General features: G+C 34.3%; 1 protein-coding gene across 4 annotated transcripts in view; it reads left to right on the forward strand.

Moving 5' to 3' along the window:
- LOC121377030 (potassium channel subfamily T member 2-like) overlaps window positions 1-11,734 on the forward strand; it is a 101,304-nt gene extending 89,570 nt beyond the window's left edge. Inside the window, exons 26-30 of one of the 4 annotated variants that reach the window (XM_041504871.1) lie at window positions 871-1,014; window positions 1,881-1,928; window positions 5,817-5,967; window positions 6,418-6,502; window positions 8,923-11,734. In XM_041504871.1, the coding sequence (XP_041360805.1) occupies window positions 871-1,014; window positions 1,881-1,928; window positions 5,817-5,967; window positions 6,418-6,502; window positions 8,923-9,256 (762 nt within the window). In that variant the 3' untranslated portion in view covers window positions 9,257-11,734. Of the gene's footprint in view, window positions 1-870; window positions 1,015-1,880; window positions 1,929-5,816; window positions 5,968-6,417; window positions 6,503-8,922 lie in introns of those variants that run through there. The other 3 variants (XM_041504872.1, XR_005958574.1, XR_005958575.1) reach the window with 3 other exon arrangements.
- Window positions 11,735-20,788: the final 9,054 nt, after the last annotated feature.

The raw sequence follows: 20,788 nt of genomic DNA on the forward strand, positions 1-20,788 counted from the left end.
AGTTATTCAGGGGCCTAATTCACTAAACTCTCGCAACTTTGCGATCTCGCAGTGCAATGCTAAAAGACTTGCAAAGAGGATGATTTGTTGTCTAGCAGAGCCTAAGAGACCTTTGTGAATCAGACCCCTGGTGTGTAGCTAATCTAGGTTTTGTCACTAATTAATCTGGTTTACATAATTAATTACATGTATATAACAAATAAAACTAGTTTAACTAATTACCATATTCTAGTGAAACTAGTTACTCCAGCTTACGTAAATAATTAAGTGTATGTAACTAACTAATGTAGTTTATCTAACTACTTGTAACTACTATTTCCGTGAACTAATTAAACTTCAAATCCTTCTTTTTTTCTTCTTCACATGTCTGCCAGTGTGGTATATCGAAGGCTGTGGTATGTGCTATCTTGTCTGTGGGATGAGTTATGACACATTTATGAATCCCTTCACAAATATGCCGATAATTCGTGATTCATTCATATCAGTGGGCGGGACGTAGTCCAGCAGTAAAGTGTTCGCTTGATGTGTGGTCTGTTTGGGATCGATCCCCGTCGGTGGGCCCAATGGGCTATTTCTCGTTCCAGCCAATGCACCATGACTGGTATATCGAAGGCCGTGGGATGTGCTATCCTGTCTGTGGGATGGTGCATATAAAAGATCCCTAGCTATGGAAAAATGTAGCGGGTTTCCTCTCTAAGACTATATGTCAGAATTACCAAATGTTTCACATCCAATAGCCGATGATTAATAAATCAATGTTCTCTAGTGGTGTCGTTAAACAAAACAAAACTGAAATTGAAATATTGTTGATTTTCCTTTTCATTGTCTAGTTCTGTGTATTTAGATGAATAATTTCTTTTTACATTTCAGGTTCGTGTTCAGAAAGCAACAGTTACACAGTTCCCAACTTACGGTGACCTTTACATTGGTCTGTGCTCCACGACTGGGGAAATCCCTATTGCTATTTATAGAACGGAGAAGAAGCCGACTCCCAGCGCGGAGAAGGAAGAACAGGTAGAGTCGCTAAACTTCTGTTAGAGAAATGACAGATTCTCTACCACACTTACCGTATTTTCCAATGTATTATGCGCACCGGTGTATATGTGCACCCACACTTTGAATGTTTTGTTCCAAGAAAAAACCCATAAACCACAATATAATGTGCACCGTTTTTTTAAACCACAAAATTGACGGTGAATGCAAGATGTACAGTTTTCCCACCTGTCACCAAAATTAACTAAACGCGAAAGCAGCGGTATATTTAAGAATCAAAACTTTAGTTAGGTACTTGTGTACATAGATCTACATGTCACACAAAATGTAGGCTAGTACTTGTGTACTTACATATCACTCGTGCATAAATCAAGACAAAAGTATATACCCATACACTGTAAATGACTAATAAATAAACAAAACAAAAATATAGCATATTACATTTGGTTCTCGTGCCCAACATGAATGTGCGAGATTTCTACATTTATAATAGTGTCGTATATTTCTGGTTTGATGGAAATGGCCGAATTAAATCTCATGAAAATCTAAAATATTTACGGTCTATTTTTGTGCACTTTTTGGTGAGGTATGGATGCTTTTGTACATTTATTTTACATTTATTACAACCATCACAAGTGAAAAGCAATTTTTAAGAGTGTTTTGGCGTTTCGTTGTAATGAACACTGTCAATAACTTGTAAACTACCGATCGACAATTTTTTATGGGCGATCGCTGGACATTATAAAAAGATTTTTTTTCTATTGTTATGCGCACCCCCATTTTTAACCTGTATGTGCGCATAATACATGGGAAAATATGGTAGGCTGTTTTCTCTTTGATAAAAGTGTGCAATAAATCTGTATAACCGCAAACTTTTTAAATTTCAGCTCTCCATGAAGCAAACTTCCTTATCGCATCATGCAACATCACTAGGGGTGAGGTACAAGTCAGATATCCTGCTTGGTATAACCATGCTTAAGTTATTTTCCCTGTTGACAAAAGTGCAATTAATGTGTATAACCGCACACTTTGTAAACCCCAACTCTCACTAAGCTAAACTTATCACATTATGCCATATTACTTAGGGGTAAGATATAAGTCTAATAACATGCTTTGTAACCATGCTTTCATTGTTTTCTCCGTTAACAAAATTATGCAATAAATCTATATAGCCTCACACTTTTTAAACCCCACTTCTCACTAATTAAGCCAAACTTACTTATCACATTATGCGACATCAGTAGGTAAAGATGCTAAACTTCTGTTAGAGAAATAACAGATTCTCTACCACGGTTAGGTTGTTTTCTCTTTGACAAAAGTGTGCAATACATCTGTATAACCGCACACGTTTTAAACACCCCCTCTCACGAAGCCAAACTCCCTTATCACATTATGCAACATCACATAGGGTGAGATACAAGTCAGATGACATGTTTTGCAGAATGCTTTGTTTTTTAAAATTGACAAAAGTGTGCAATAAATGTGTATAACCGCAACATTTTTAAACTCCACACGTCACTGAGCCAAATGTCCGTATCGTGTCATTTAATATGTAATTAGGCACATGGTACAAGTCCAGTAATATACGCTTTGTACCACACTTGGGCTGTTTAGCCCATTGACAAAAGTGTGCAATAAATGTGTATAACCGCACACTTTTTAAACCCTACATCCAACCGAGCCAGACTTCCATATCACTTCATGCGTTAGGCACATGGTACAAGTCACATAATACATAAAGTATGGTTTTTACTATGCTTAGGCTGTTTTCTCCATTGCCAAAAGTGTGCAATAAATGTGTATGACCGCACACTTTTTAAACCTCACCTTTCACTGATCCCAAACTTACTAATGTCATGCAGTCACTTAGGTTTTAGTAGCAGATCCGGGGGGGGGGAGGGGGTCCAGGGGTCCAGACCCTCCTTTTTGAAAACCGACCATAACCTTTAAGGGGAAAACGTGATTATATTAACTGTTCTGTGTAAAAGGAGAAATCAGTCGTCACATTTGGACACCCCCCCCCCCCCCCCACCCCCCCCCATCAGAAATCCTGCATCTGTGCCTGGGTTCGAGGTATAAATCAGATAATATGTTTGTACTACGCTTAGGTTATTTTCCCCATTGACAAAAGTGTGCAATAAATGTTTATAACCACACACTTTTTAAACCTCACTGAGCCAAACTTACTAATGTCATGCAATATCACTTACGTTTGAGATACAAGTCAGATAACATACTTTGTATTATGCTTAGGTTATTTTCCCCATTGACAAAAGTGTGCAATAAATGTTTATAACCACACACTTTTTAAACCTCACTGAGCCAAACTTACTAATGTCATGCAATATCACTTACGTTTGAGATACAAGTCAGATAACATACTTTGTATTATGCTTAGGTTATTTTCCCCATTGACAAAAGTGTGCAATAAATGTTTATAACCACACACTTTTTAAACCTCACTGAGCCAAACTTACTAATGTCATGCAATATCACTTACGTTTGAGATACAAGTCAGATAACATACTTTGTATTATGCTTAGGTTATTTTCCCCATTGACAAAAGTGTGCAATAAATGTTTATAACCACACACTTTTTAAACCTCACTGAGCCAAACTTACTAATGTCATGCAATATCACTTACGTTTGAGATACAAGTCAGATAACATACTTTGTATTATGCTTAGGTTATTTTCCCCATTGACAAAAGTGTGCAATAAATGTGTATAACTGCACACTTTTTAAGCCCTCACCTCTCATTGACCCAAATTTCCGTATCATGTTATGCAATGTCACTTAGAGGTGTGGTTCCCCCCACCTGTTTGAAAGAAGACCTGTCAACCCTTCCAGATTCCGTGGGAGTCTCCCAGTACAGACCTGTCAACCCTTCCAGATTCCGTGGGAGTCTCTCAGTACAGACCTGTCAACCCTTCCAGATTCCGTGGGAGTCTCCCAGTACAGACCTGTCAACCCTTCCAGATTCCGTGGGAGTCTCCCACTATTTGATCAAACCTTCCACAACCCTGCGCAGGAGAACACATCCCACAACTGGTGTAACAAATTCTGTAGTATGTACTATCTCGTCTGTGGGATGGTGTATATAAAAGATCCGTTGCTGCTAATCGAAAAAGAGTAGTCCATAAAGTGGCGACAGTGGGTTTCCACTCTCAATATCTGTGGTCCTTAACTATATTTCTGATGCCATAGAACCGTAAATAAAATGTGTTGAATGCGTCATTAAATAAAACATTTCCTTCCTTCCTTCCCAATAAGCTGATTAAACAATGACGTGACAGTCATTGTAACGCACCTCGCAATGTAAATAAAATAATTTTAATATAAACCTAAACACATTACCGACACTGGGGTTGTTTTGTTGACAGACAGAGAAAAACAATTGGCCGATGATTATTAAACCAATGTGCTCTAGTGGTGGTGTTTTGTTGACAGATAGAGAACAACAATTGGCCGATGATTATTAAACCAATATGCTCTAGTGGTGTTGTTTTGTTTTGTTGACAGATAGAAAACAACAATTGGCCGATGATTATTAAACCAATGTGCTCTAGTGGTGTTTTTTTGTTGACAGATAGAGAACAACAATTGGCCAATGATTATTAAACCAATGTGCTCTAGTGGTGGTGTTTTGTTGACAGATAGAGAACAACAATTGGCTGATGATTATTAAACCGATGTGCTCTAGTGGTGTTGTTTTCTTTTGTTGACAGATAGAGAAAAACAATTGGCTGATGATTATTAAACCGATGTGCTCTAGTGGTGTTGTTTTGTTGACAGATAGAGAACAACAATTGGCCAATGATTATTAAACCAATGTGCTCTAGTGGTGGTGTTTTGTTGACAGGTAAGAGAACAATTGGCCAATGATTATTAAACCAATGTGCTCTAGTGGTGGTGTTTTGTTGACAGATAAGAGAACAATTGGCCGATGATTATTAAACCAATGTGCTCTAGTGGTGGTGTTTTGTTGACAGATAAGAGAACAAGTGGCCGATGATTATTAAATCAATGTACTATATATAGTGGTGGTGTTTTGTTGTTAGATAAGAGAACAAGTGGCCGATGATTATTAAATCAATGTACTAAATATAGTGGTGGTGTTTTGTTGATAGATAAGAGAACAAGTGGCCGATGATAATTAAATCAATGTACTATATATAGTGGTGGTGTTTTGTTGATAGATAAGAGAACAAGTGGCCGATGATTATTAAATCAATGTACTATATATAGTGGTGGTGTTTTGTTGATAGATAAGAGAACAAGTGGCCGATGATTATTAAATCAATGTACTATATATAGTGGTGGTGTTTTGTTGATAGATAAGAGAACAAGTGGCCGATGATTATTAAATCAATGTGCTATATATAGTGGTGGTGTTTTGTTGACAGATAAGAGAACAATTGGCCGATGATTATTAAACCAATGTGCTCTAGTGGTGGTGTTTTGTTGATAGATAAGAGAACAATTGGCCGATGATTATTAAATCAATGTGCTATATATAGTGGTGGTGTTTTGTTGATAGATAAGAGAACAAGTGGCCGATGATTATTAAATCAATGTGCTATATATAGTGGTGGTGTTTTGTTGATAGATAAGAGAACAAGTGGCCGATGATTATTAAATCAATGTACTATATATAGTGGTGGTGTTTTGTTGATAGATAAGAGAACAAGTGGCCGATGATTATTAAATCAATGTACTATATATAGTGGTGGTGTTTTGTTGATAGATAAGAGAACAAGTGGCCGATGATTATTAAATCAATGTACTATATATAGTGGTGGTGTTTTGTTTTGTTTGACAGATAGAGAACAACAACATCCGAAAGATGAAGGGGTCGCGGGGTCGGCCGTCGTTGTCGAAGGGGAAACTGTTCAGCGGTGACAAGGACAACACCGACATCCTCGATCTCATCGCCAGTCGACTCAAGAGTCTCAACATGCACCCGGAGAGAGGTAGGTTACCATGACAACCGTCACTGTGGAGATCACACACACACACACACACACACACACACACAAACACACACACACGCATGCCCAAACACATGCAGACACACACACACATGCAGACACACACACACATGCAGACACACACACACACACACACACACACAACAAGTATGCAGACACACATACACACACACACATGCAGACATATACACACACACACACACAGACACATGCACGCACACACGCACACAGACACATGCACGCACGCACACACACACACACACACACACACACATGTTGCTGGTGTTGTTGTTTTTGTAATGTAAATAATTTTGCCTTAAATTTGTATATGGTGAAGAGTCTCTTTATAACAGTATATTTAGTGTTATAGAGTTTGGACTCCGATTTTACATTTCGCTGTCATGGCTTTAAGTAATGCTTTTACTCTTTCAGTTACTGACAAGTCTCCAGGGCAGACGTTATCTTATGTTATTGTAAATCCCTCCCCCAAGAGGAAGCTCCGGCATGGAGATATCATGTAAGTTTAGCTTTATCAAGTACAGTGTTGGATTATAATTGTAGTACAATGAATTGTGAAACCTCTTTAAACCGGACATACAACGGACGAAATATTTTGTTCGGTTTTCAGAGGTTTGTATTGATACAAACGTTTTTGTTGTTCTCTGTTGTTTGTTTCCGCTGGTGTTCTATTCATATTCAGCTTTATACTTGTATTGAAGATTTTTTTTTTTTTTTTTAAATAATTTGGTATTGAAGATTGATCCAACAAATAATAATCCAGTAAAGAACCTTTGACTTAAAGGCATACTGTCACGGATTTAAGGACCTTATTTCTTTAAAAATGGATAATAAATAAAAATTACATTAATTGTTGGAAACCAAATCTAGCTATCTCATCACCTTAACTGAACCATGATGGAATGAAATCGATGTCATTCCTCTCGGCAATTTTAGTTTTTGAATTATGGACCATTGCAATAATTCAATTATTTTTACAAAATCTCATTAATAAATGGAGTATGGTGGTTATGAAGAAGGTTGAATAAAGTACATTTAGGAACAAATCAAATTATTTTTGTTCAGGTAATATATACTTTTTTTAGACCATTAAATAGGTCAGTGATCTTTGAAAATATGCCTTTAAGATATTTTAATGTTTGCTTATATTCTTTTAAAACTTTTTATGATGGTAAGTTTATCAAGTGATAATTCAATACGGCAACATTTAGCTGGACGTTCCATGTTGAAAGTCGATATGGCAATGAAACGCTGCTGACATCTTTTTAACACTGAAAACCCACCATTACTTTTGCCTACTCTTTATTTTGCTAAATGAAAATGGTTTTAAAACAAATTCAAATTCAAAACAATAGAAAGACAGTGGATTAAATTCATTGTTGCGGTGTCTATCCTTGAAGCAAACTATAAACATATTGGTGAAAATATCTCAAAACAAATATTGGTGAAGTATATCAAAGGTGCCACTTAATCTTGAATTGCTTAATTGTTATTTGGCAACCGTACCCAGTCATATGTAACAGTGATTACACATCATCAGCATGTGTATATTCATAGATGCCAACCTTTACTGATCAACACCTGTAAGACTGTGGACAAAAATCCATAAGAAATCCATAAGCGAGCTGCAAAAGGACGGGGGAACTGATGATTTTAAATTCAAGGCAACATGAAAATGAAAATCGAGACTATTAACAAGTACAATTTTGATTAGTGCACATATATCCGCTAGGTGGCAGCTCTCATCCAAAATAAATACGACAAAATGGCCGTTTACCGATTCACGAAAGGACAACGAAAATCACGAAGAATCACGAAGGATGGCTTACTTAGATGATAACGAGTCATGTAAAAATAATGATAATGAAAAAAATAAAAACCTGAAAATGCGTGTTACCCATAAGGAATTTGTCCTACGCCCGTAAGACTGTCAAATGCTAACAAATCTGTAAGTCTTACGGGTGATCCATAAGAGTTGACATGTATGTGTATATTGCACTAGTATGTTCGCAGTCAGGTAATCCGGCTGAAGACAGCGAAGTGACGATAAATGCAACAATAGTAACGCCATAATGATTGATAATATGGTCTGATTGTCCAGTTTTCAGAGGTACAATTTGTACTAAATAAAAGAGTTTGGGACTGAATTATTCATCCAGTTTTCAGTTTAGAGAAGTTTCTGTTTTAGAGAGGTCAACTTTAGTGTTGCAAGATGCGTAAACCACAGGACAATGGAAAACATCCAGTTTAGAGAGGGTTTCTACTGTATAATGTAGCACTAGAATAGTCCAGTGTATAATGTAGGACTACGGATTTATAACATACAGGTAGTACAATGAATAATGTATATGACTGTTCTATGAATGATGTAGGATTATGTAAAATGTATAATGTATGACTGCAATAGGATAATGTAGGACTATGGATTTATAACAGTACAATGAATAATGTATACGACTGTTCTGTGTATAATGTAGGATTATGTAAAATGTATAATGTATGACTGCAATAGGATAATGTAGGACTATGGATTTATAACAGTACAACGAATAATGTATACGACTGTTTTGTGTGTATAATGTAGTGTAACCATGAGGATTATAATTGTAAAATGTATACTGTATGACTGCAATAGGATAATGTAGGACTATGATGTTTTAATTTCAGACTATGATTGTGTAGGACTATAACATTAATTAAATTTTTTGATTATTATAAAAAAATTGTTATGTATACTGTTTTTTTACCCATATTTTACCAATGTGCATGTCTACTAAGTGGATTATTGTGTACGATTATTATCATTTCTTCTATATACTTTTCTCCCCAGAGTTCACCAATTAATTAATGTACGTATACTAAAGAGATTGTTGCACATCATTATCTATTAATTCAATTTTATTTCGTATTCTGTTTCAGTTACGTAATCCAGCCCAGTCACATGTGTGCTGTTCCCAACAAACTGAAATGGAACCGGTCACGGAAGCGTGTATCGTCCATTTCTCGATCATTGTCCATCCCTCGATCGACTAACTTCAAAGTGGAGCGGGTGACGACCCCGACCAGTGAACCCACCTCCCCGAGCGGGGGGAAGAGTGTCAGCTGGAACGATCTGCCAAAAAATGCCGATGGAGACAGAAGCGCCACTGAGAACAAACAAGAGAAACTGTCGGAGAAATTCCGACGATCAGCGGGCCACAGAGCACGCTCCAAGTCCGAGTCTTTGAGTGACCGAGAACAAACTCAAGAATAAACTCTGTCAAGTGTTGAAACTCAGCTATAAACTTCACCTGTTTTATCATGTGATGGAACTCAACTATTAACTCCAGTAGTTTTATCAAGTGATAGAACTCAACTATTAACTCTAGTAGTTTTATCATGTGATGGAATTCAACTATTAACTCTAGTAGTTTTATCAGGTGTTGGAACTCAACAGTAATCTCAATCAATCAAGTGTTGAAACACAAACATAAACTCTAGCTGTTTTATCAAGTGATGGAACTCGAACTATTAACTCTAGTAGTTTTATCATGTGATGGAATTCAACTATAAACTCTAGTAGTTTTATCAGGTGTTGGAACTCAACAGTAATCTCAATCAATCAAGTGTTGAAACTCAAACATAAACTCTAGCTGTTTTATCAAGTGATGGAACTCAAACTATTAACTCTAGTTGTTTTATCAGGTGTTGGAACTCAACAGTAAACTCCATCAAGTGTTGAAACTCAACTGTAAACTCTATCAAGTGATAGAACTTAACTATTAACTAGTAGTTTTATCATGTGATGGAATTCAACTATTAACTCTAGTAGTTTTATCAGGTGTTGGAACTCAACAGTAATCTCAATCAATCAAGTGTTGAAACACAAACATAAACTCTAGCTGTTTTATCAAGTGATGGAACTCGAACTATTAACTCTAGTTGTTTTACCAGGTGTTGAAACTCAACAGTAAACTCTGTCAAGTGTTGAAACTCAACCGTAAACTCTAGCTGTTTTATCAAGTGATAGAACTCAACTATTAACGCTAGTTGTTTTATCAGGTGTTGGAACTCAACAGTAAACTCCATCAAGTGTTGAAACTCAACCGTAAACTCTAGCTGTTTTATCAAGTGATAGAACTCAACTATTAACTCTAGTAGTTTTATCATGTGATGGAATTCAACTATAAACTCTAGTAGTTTTATCAGGTGTTGGAACTCAACAGTAATCTCAATCAATCAAGTGTTGAAACTCAAACATAAACTCTAGCTGTTTTATCAAGTGATGGAACTCAAACTATTAACTCTAGTTGTTTTATCAGGTGTTGGAACTCAACAGTAAACTCCATCAAGTGTTGAAACTCAACTGTAAACTCTATCAAGTGATAGAACTTAACTGTTAACTCTAGTAGTTTTATCATGTGATGGAATTCAACTATTAACTCTAGTTGTTTTATCATGTGTTGGAACTCAACAGTAATCTCAATCAAGTGTTGAAACTCAACCATAAACTCTAGCTGTTTTATCATGTGATGAAACTCAACTATCAACTCTAGCTGTTTTATCAAGTGATGGAACTCAACTGTTAACTCTAGTTGTTTTATTGAGTGTTGGAACTCAACTATTAACTTTAGTTGTTTTATCAAGTGTTGGAACTCAACCATGAACTCTGGTTGTTTTATCAAGTGATAGAACTCAACAATAAACTTCAGTTGTTTTATCAAGTGTTGGAACTCAACTATAAACTCGAGCTGCTGTGTTTGAACTTGACAATAATCTCTAGCTATTTTATCAAGTGTTGGAATTCAACTATAAACTTTACCTCTTTTATTAAGTATTAGAACTTGACAATAAACTTGATCTAGCTACTTAATGGAGGGAGTAAACTCACACAAAAACTAAATAAAACAGTGATGGAATTCTGCAATAAACTAGCTGTTTTATCAAGTGACTCTAGCTGTTTTGTTAAGTGTTGGAACTCGACAGTAAACTGTAGCTGTTTTATCAAGTGACTCTAGCTGTTTTATCAAGTGATGGAACTCAACAATAAACTAGCTGTTTTATCAAGTGTTGGAATTCAACTATAAACACTATCTATTTTAAACGATGGACCTCAAACTTGATCTAGCTACTGAAGGGAGAAATCTCAAGACTGCACAGCTCTAGCATAGCTGTTTTCAGTTTTATCAAGTCATGGTTCATGAATTAACTTTTAAATTAGTAGTTTTCTGTTTTATCAAGTCATGGTTCACGAATTAACTTTTAAATTAGTAGTTTACTGTTTTATCAAGTCATGGTTCACGAATTAACTTTTAAATTAGTAGTTTACTGTTTTATCAAGTCATGGTTCATGAATTAACTTTTAAATTAGTAGTTTACTGTTTTATCAAGTCATGGTTCAGGAATTAACTTTTAAATTAGTAGTTTACTGTTTTATCAAGTCATAGATCACAAATTAACTTTTAAATTAGTAGTTTACTGTTTTATCAAGTCATGGTTCACGAATTAACTTTTAAATTAGTAGTTTACTGTTTTATCAAGTCATGGTTCAGGAATTAACTTTTAAATTAGTAGTTTACTGTTTTATCAAGTCATGGATCACTAATTAACTTTTAAATTAGTAGTTTACTGTTTTATCAAGTCATGGTTCAGGAATTAACTTTTAAATGAGTACCGTATTTGACCGGAAATAAGCCCATGTCTTTGAATAAGCCCACCTCCGTTTTGATAGCATTTAAGAAATTAGGCCCTCATTCGTAAATAAGCCCACCCCCAACTTCGTCACCTTATAAATAACATGAAATTTCAAGTTTGCTCAAAGTTCATTTAAAAGGTCATACCTCCTGCAGATAATGAAACACAAATGTAACACAATATTTTACCACCAGTGAGATTTAGCAGTCTAACAATAACAGTGTGTAACATTGTTTTCAATTTCATGCCTGCAGTATTTCTCTGAAGTATCCAAGCCCAAGTATGAACTAAAAACCAATGTCTATTTTTACCACCACACTGGGTCCGCAGTTAATGCTAATTAAGCAAATACCTTATTCTGATTGGCTAAGAACAATGACCTTAGATTGATAATTCTTTGTAGTGTAAGCTGGCTGCCTGTGTCAGAAACGTGTGTATACACTATTGAGTTTGTTGTTAATTGCTGTTGTTTTAAGTCTTCTCAGCATTAAATTTTGGATGTAAATAAACAGCACTGGTAAGTAATTGTAACATAGAAGGTGTTTCTGATAATTAGATACTAGTAAAAAAACCCACAATTTAATTCATAAACAATTATTATTTATTAATAACAAATGGAACACTAATTAATAGATATGCTACTGAACGTTTTTTGTTTTCTTCCTAGTTCATTTAAGTATTATTATTTATTTTAATTATTATTATTAAAAACATTTTCAACAAAACTGGCCCTTTGTCTGGGAATAAGCCCACCCCATGCTAAGCTCACAATGAGTTGTCTTGGCCCCCTGGGCTTATTTCCGGTCAAATACGGTAGTTTACTGTTTTACCAAGTCATGGATCACTAATTAACTTTTAAACTAGTAGTTTACTGTTTTATCAAGTCATTGTTCAGGAATTAACTTTTAAATGAGTAGTTTACTGTTTTATCAAGTCATAGATCACGAATTAACTTTTAAATTAGTAGTTTACTGTTTTATCAAGTCATAGATCACGAATTAACTTTTAAATTAGTAGTTTACTGTTTTATCAAGTCATGGTTCAGGAATTAACTTTTAAATTAGTAGTTTACTGTTTTATCAAGTCATGGATCACAAATTAACTTTTAAATTAGTAGTTTACTGTTTTATCAAGTCGTGGTTCAGGAATTAACTTTTAAATTAGTAGTTTACTGTTTTATCAAGTCATAGATCACGAATTAACTTTTAAATTAGTAGTTTACTGTTTTATCAAGTCATGGTTCACGAATTAACTTTTAAATTAGTAGTTTACTGTTTTATCAAGTCATGGTTCAGGAATTAACTTTTAAATTAGTAGTTTACTGTTTTATCAAGTCATGGATCACTAATTTAATAGTACTGTATTTTTCCATTTTAAGATAGTTAAGAAAGATGAATTAACTTCAGAACTGTAGTTCATTATTTTATCAAGCATGGAACTTAAAATTAATTTTATTACCATAGTGTTCTGTTTTATTAAGTCCTAAAACATGAATTAACTTTAGTATCTTACCTTACAGTTTATTATGGGTAAGTTATAGGATAATGGTAAATATCAAATGGGTTTATGACGTGGATATTATGGGTAAGTTATAGGATAATGGTAAATATCAAATGGGTTTATGACATGGATATTATGGGTAAGTTATAGGATAATGGTAAATATCAAATGGGTTTATGACGTGGATATTATGGGTAAGTTATAGGATAATGGTAAATATCAAATGGGTTTATGACGTGGATATTATGGGTAAGTTATAGGATAATGGTAAATATCAAATGGGTTTATGACATGAATATTATGGGTAAGTTATAGGATAATGGTATATATCAAATGGGTTTATGACGTGGATATTATGGGTAAGTTATAGGATACATTTTTTTAATTACAACTGAAAATTATGTCTGCATTTCTTTTTGTGCTCAGTATATTTTATGACAGGACAAGAATGTATACAATTTGTACAGGAAGGCAATATTTCATAACTGTACAGCATCATATTTTATTGTAGGACATATTTTATAACAGGATGTATAGTATATTTTATAACAGGACCATATATTATAATATTTATAATAGGACTATGGGTGTATTAACTGTATAACCAAGGCTTGAACTTAACAACAGCAATTGCAGTCAAGATATAAATTGCTGTGCGTCGGGGCATCACCGACCGTACGTTTGTGCCGCTGGATAAAAATTACTGCCGTCTGTAAAACTCCACAACGACAGCAAAATTAATATATCTGGTGTACATCATCTACCAGTATTTATTTGCACATTTGAAATATGTTTATATACAAAAACAATAATCTTTCAGTCATATTTATTAATGGGGCTCAAAACTGCCGTCGGCAGGCCGGTTTGTCCTCGGCAATTTATAAAACAAATACTGTGGGTGACAAATTGTTACATTCGAACCTAGTGTATAAGAAGATCTTGTATATTGTAAAACAAGATGAGTATGCTTTACGTCTTTTATAGCAAGACATTATTTTATATCAGGTATTTTGTATCAGGACAGTGTGTATCAAATTTTATATTGGGACAGTACTTAGTATATACTGATGTAAAGAAATAAGGGAACACATGGTACATGTATTTTAGACCAAATTAAATTCATTTCTATAGGAAGAAATGAAGGAAATGTTTTATTTAACAACACACTCAACACGTTGTATTTACGGTTATATGGTGTCGGACATATGGTTAAGGACCACACAGATATTGAGAGAGGAAACCCGCTGTCGCCACTACATGGGCTACTATTTTCGATTAGCAGCAAGGGATCTTTTATATGCACCATCCATACAGACAGGATAGTACACACCACAGTCTTTGTTATACCAGTTGTGAAGCACTGGCTGGAATGAGAAATGGTCCAATGGGTCCACTGACGGGGATCGATCCTAGACCGACCACGCATCAAGAGAACACATTACCACTGGGCTACATCCCGCCCCATAACAGGACAAGAAAGTGCAGAACTATATAGCAGGTTACAGTATTTCATAACGGGACATGAAAGTGTAGAACTATATAGCAGGTTACAGTATTTCATAACGGGACATGAAAGTGTAGAACTGTATAGCAGGTTACAGTATTTCATAACGGGACAAGAAAGTGTAGAACTGTATAGCAGGTTACAGTATTTGATAACGGGACATGAAAGTGTAGAACTGTATAGCAGGTTACAGTGTTTGATAACGGGACATGAAAGTGCAGAACTATATAGCAGGTTACAGTGTTTGATAACGGGACATGAAAGTGCAGAACTATATAGCAGGTTACAGTGTTTGATAACGGGACATGAAAGTGCAGAACTATATAGCAGGTTACAGTGTTTGATAACGGGACATGAAAGTGCAGAACTATATAGCAGGTTACAGTGTTTGATAACGGGACAAGAAAGTGCAGAACTATATAGCAGGTTACAGTGTTTGATAACGGGACAAGAAAGTGCAGAACTATATAGCAGGTTACAGAGTTTGATAACGGGACAAGAAAGTGCAGAACTATATAGCAGGTTACAGAGTTTGATAACGGGACAAGAAAGTGCAGAACTATATAGCAGGTTACAGTATTTCATAACGGGACAAGAAAGTGCAGAACTATATAGCAGGTTACAGTATTTTATAACAGGACAAGGCTACTTGACACAGTGGTACTAGATGAAATAAAATTGCATACATTTTTTGCCTAGATGAAACTTTTTTTTTTTTATTACACCCAACACATTTATTACTTGCGGTGTTCACTTCTCTATCAAAAGTTTGGTGCACCTTGAACTTGGACCCAGCTGGAAGTTATTTGGTTTAGTACTACCTAAGTTTGTGTTCCTTTATTTTTTTCCATCAGTATATTTTATAAAAAGACCATGTATGTTGCATACCAGAACAAGGCTTAGTATTGTAATGGGTCGGTGTATAATATTTATACCAAGGTGATGTGTAGTATTTTATATGGACGATTTATGCATGACTCCGGTGTATATATATTCTTTAAACTCTTTCTCAGCATGTCTGTCTTTCTGTATGTCTGTCTGTGTGTCTGTGTGTCTCTGTCTCTGTAAGTCTGTGTGTAACACATTTTCATCCGGGCTTCTAAAATGTTTATAAAATCCACTAGCCATGTGATCAGTGATTTGAAAAATTTAATAGCCACAATTAAAAATTCACTTGCCCTACTTTAAATTAATAAAATTTACTAATTAATAGTAATAGTCGGATGTCACCTAAAAAGGGAGATAGAGCTTACAAACACTAACATTGGGTGGGGGGGGGGGGGGGGGTATTCATATTTACAAAATAGACTTAACAACAGCATTCGACTTTTTTTCACTAGCCGTTGGGCATAGCAGTAGTAGTTATTTACTAGCCCAACATTTAATATCACTAGCCATGGGAGTGGGGCTACCATAATCTAGAAGCCCTGTTTTCATCTGTAAATACAGGAGTAATAATCTTGGAAAAAAGCGTTGTAGTGTTTTATAATTCAGGACAACCATGTATAGAATTTTTTTTATAGCAGGTCACAATATTTTATAACAGGACATGCCTGTATAGAATTTTATGGCAGGTCACAATATTTTATAATGGGAGAAACCCTATAGAATTTTATAGCAGGTCACAGTATTTTATAACAGGGCAAGCCTTTTTGGAATTTTATAGCAGGTCACAATATTTAATAATGGGAGAAACCAGATAGAATTTTATAGCAGGTCACAGTATTTTATAACAGGACAAGCCCGTTTAGAATTTTATAGCAGGTCAGTTTTTTAAATAGAACAAGACTATAAGATTTTATAGCAGGTCAACACATTTTAGAACAGGAAACGTCTATAGAATGTTTTTGCAGGTCACAATATTTTAGAACAGGACAAGCCTGTATATATTTTTTTTGCAGGTCACAATATTTTAGAACAGGACAAGCCTGTATATATTTTTTTTGCAGGTCACAATATTTTATAACCGGAAAAGACTAAAGAATTTTATTGCAGGTCACAGTATTTTATGACAAGACAAGACAGATAAAATTTTATAGGTCACAACCTTTTGTAACAGGACAGGGCAAGACAGTGTAATTTTTTTTATAGCAAATCACATTTTAATACAGCACAAGACTGTATAGAATTTTATAGTGGGTCACAATATTTTATAACGAGATAAGCCTGTATAGAATTTTATAGAAGGTCACAATTTTTTAAAACGTGACAAGACTATTTAGAATTTTATAGCAGGTCTGAATTTTTGGTTTTTTAAAAACAGAAAAAGACTGTATAGAACTTTATTGCAGGTCACAATATTTTATAAAAAGACAAAACCGTAGAATTTTATACATCACCACCTTTTATAACAGCTATGTCAAGAAAGTGTAGAATTTTATAGCAGGTGACAGTATTTTATAACAGGACAAGACTATATAGAATTTTATAGCAGATCACAATATTTGTTTCTGTTGACTAGAATTTTATAACAGGTCACATTATTTTATAACACAACAAAGACATAGAATCTTATAGCAGGTCACGCTGTTTTATGACAGGACAAGACTATATAGAATTTTATAGCAGGTCACACTATTTTATAACAGGACAAGACCATATAGAATTTTATATGTCACAGCCTTTTATATAACAGGACATGACTAGAATTTTATAGCAGGTTAAGAGTATTTTATAACAGGACAAGACTATATAGAATTTTATAGCAGGTCACACTATTTTATAACAGGACAAGACCATATAGAATTTTATATGTCACAGCCTTTTATATAACAGGACAAGACTATATAGAATTTTATAGCAGGTTAAGAGTATTTTATAACAGGACAAGACCATATAGAATTTTATAGCAGGTCACACTATTTTATAACAGGACAAGACCATATAGAATTTTATATGTCACAGCCTTTTATATAACAGGACATGACTAGAATTTTATAGCAGGTTAAGAGTATTTTATAACAGGACAAGACTATATAGAATTTTATAGCAGGTCACACTATTTTATAACAGGACAAGACCATATAGAATTTTATAACAGGTCACACTATTTTATAACAGGACAAGACCATATAGAATTTTATATGTCACAGCCTTTTATATAACAGGACATGACTAGAATTTTATAGCAGGTTAAGAGTATTTTATAACAGGACAAGACTATATAGAATTTTATAGCAGGTCACACTATTTTATAACAGGACAAGACCATATAAAATTTTATATGTCACAGCCTTTTATATAACAGGACATGACTGTAGAATGTTATAGCAGGTTAGAGTATTTTATAACAGGACAAGACTATATAGAATTTTATAGCAGGTCACACTATTTTATAACAGGACAAGACCATATAGAATTTTATATGTCACAGCCTTTTATATAACAGGACATGACTAGAATTTTATAGCAGGTTAAGAGTATTTTATAACAGGACAAGACTATATAGAATTTTATAGCAGGTCACACTATTTTATAACAGGACAAGACCATATAGAATTTTATATGTCACAGCCTTTTATATAACAGGACATGACTAGAATTTTATAGCAGGTTAAGAGTATTTTATAACAGGACAAGACTATATAGAATTTTATAGCAGGTCACACTATTTTATAACAGGACAAGACCATATAAAATTTTATATGTCACAGCCTTTTATATAACAGGACATGACTAGAATTTTATAGCAGGTTAAGAGTATTTTATAACAGGACAAGACTATATAGAATTTTATAGCAGGTCACACTATTTTATAACAGGACAAGACCATATAAAATTTTATATGTCACAGCCTTTTATATAACAGGACATGACTAGAATTTTATAGCAGGTTAAGAGTATTTTATAACAGGACAAGACTATATAGAATTTTATAGCAGGTCACACTATTTTATAACAGGACAAGACCATATAAAATTTTATATGTCACAGCCTTTTATATAACAGGACATGACTAGAATTTTATAGCAGGTTAAGAGTATTTTATAACAGGACAAGACTATATAGAATTTTATAGCAGGTCACACTATTTTATAACAGGACAAGACCATATAAAATTTTATATGTCACAGCCTTTTATATAACAGGACATGACTAGAATGTTATAGCAGGTTAGAGTATTTTATAACAGGACAAGACTATATAGAATTTTATATGTCACAGCCTTTTATATAACAGGACATGAAGGTTAGAGTATTTTATAACAGGACTATATGGAATTTTATAGCTGGTTACAATATGTTAAAACAGGACAGGACCGTTATAGAATTTTATAGCCGGTTACAATATGTTAAAACAGGACAGGACCGTTATAGAATTTTATAGCCGGTTACAATATGTTAAAACAGGACAGGACCGTTATAGAATTTTATAGGAGATCACAATATTTTATAATGGTACAACATATTGCATTGTGTACATAATAACACAAGAACATGTAGATTTTATATAACAGATAAATCAACCTCCACTGAGGGGATTTGAACCAAGGACCCCCTGCATCTGGGCTAACATGGAAATTTCTGACTAAAGTCACTGCCACTAAAATCACTGCATTTATGCTGTTTTCACCAGTGAGCATGAAATCAAAATATAAACTGGCAGGAAATAAATACATTTTTTTTTTTTTTTTTAAAGTTATATATATTTTTTAATAACTTGAATATTGAAGATACATGTATGAATGGAGTATGGTATGTGAATGAATGTATTAACAAGAATAAATGTGTATGAATGAACGCAGTAAATGTGATGTATGAACACAGCAAATGTAGATGTATGAACAAAGTAAATGTAGATGTATGAACAAGAATAAATGTGGATGTATGAACAAAGTAAATATGGATGAATGAACACAGTAAATGTGGATGTATGAACAAAGTAAACGTGGATGTATGAACACAGTAAACGTGGATATAATATGAACAAGAATAAATGTGGATGTATGAACAAAGTAAATATGGATGAATGAACACAGTAAATGTGGATGTATGAACAAAGTAAACATGGATGTATGAACACAGTAAACGTGGATATATGAACACCGTAAACATGGATGTATGAACAAAGTAAATGTATGAACACAGCAAATGTGGATGTATGAACAAAGTAAACATGGATGTATGAACAAAGTAAAAATGAATGTATGAACAAAGTAAATGTTGATGTATGAACAAACTAAATGTGGATGTATCGGACCATGGGATTAAACACCCTTGGTGTGAAGTCTTAATGTGAGATGTGTGAACAAAACTAATGTTTGCTGTGAACCAGCTGATATATGAACAGAAATTGCAAATTATTAATGTTAATGGACTAAATGAAAAGGATGTGTTCTGAACATTGTAGAATATGTTGAAAGTGTTCATAACTCACACTGCTTTACCCTAACATGTTTAGTTTGTTCACATTACACATTGTAGAATATGTTGAAGGTACATGTATTAAAATGTGAACACATTGTAGAACATGTTGAAGGTATTAAAATGTGAACAATGTATGTGAACAAATTAAACATGTTAACACTATGAATATATGGATGTTAAAGGTGTGAACAGTGTGATATATCAACTGAACTTGGGAACATGTTGCAAATGTGAACAAACTGAACTTGTGGGAACATGTTAAAAATGGTCAGCAAAACATGAGATGAACAGTGAACATGTGTGAGATGTGTATGAACGGAAAATGCAGTAATCCTTGTATCTGTACAGACATAATAGTGCTTAACATGTTGTGAACATGGAATAAACAGAAATGTTTCAACATCTGTGGTTTGTTTTAATTTAACGGCGGGATGTAGCCCAGTTGTAAAGCACTCGCTTGATGTGCGGTTGGTCTAGGATTGATCCCTGTCGGTGAGCCCATTGGGCTGTTACTGGAAAATCAAAAGCCGTGTGGTATGTGCTATCCTGTCTGTGGGATGGTGTATATAAAAGATGCCTTGCTACCAATGGAAAAAAGTAGCAGTTTCTTCTAAGACTATGTCAAAATTGCCAAATGTTTGGCATCCAATAGCCAATGATTAATAAATCAGTGTGCTCTAGTGGTGTTCTTAAACTTTAACTTTTGCTTTAATTTCTCTGAACATACAGTAGTGATAGTGGA

Source organism: Gigantopelta aegis, chromosome 7 (assembly GCF_016097555.1).
Source record: "Gigantopelta aegis isolate Gae_Host chromosome 7, Gae_host_genome, whole genome shotgun sequence".
NCBI lineage: Eukaryota > Metazoa > Mollusca > Gastropoda > Neomphalida > Peltospiridae > Gigantopelta > Gigantopelta aegis.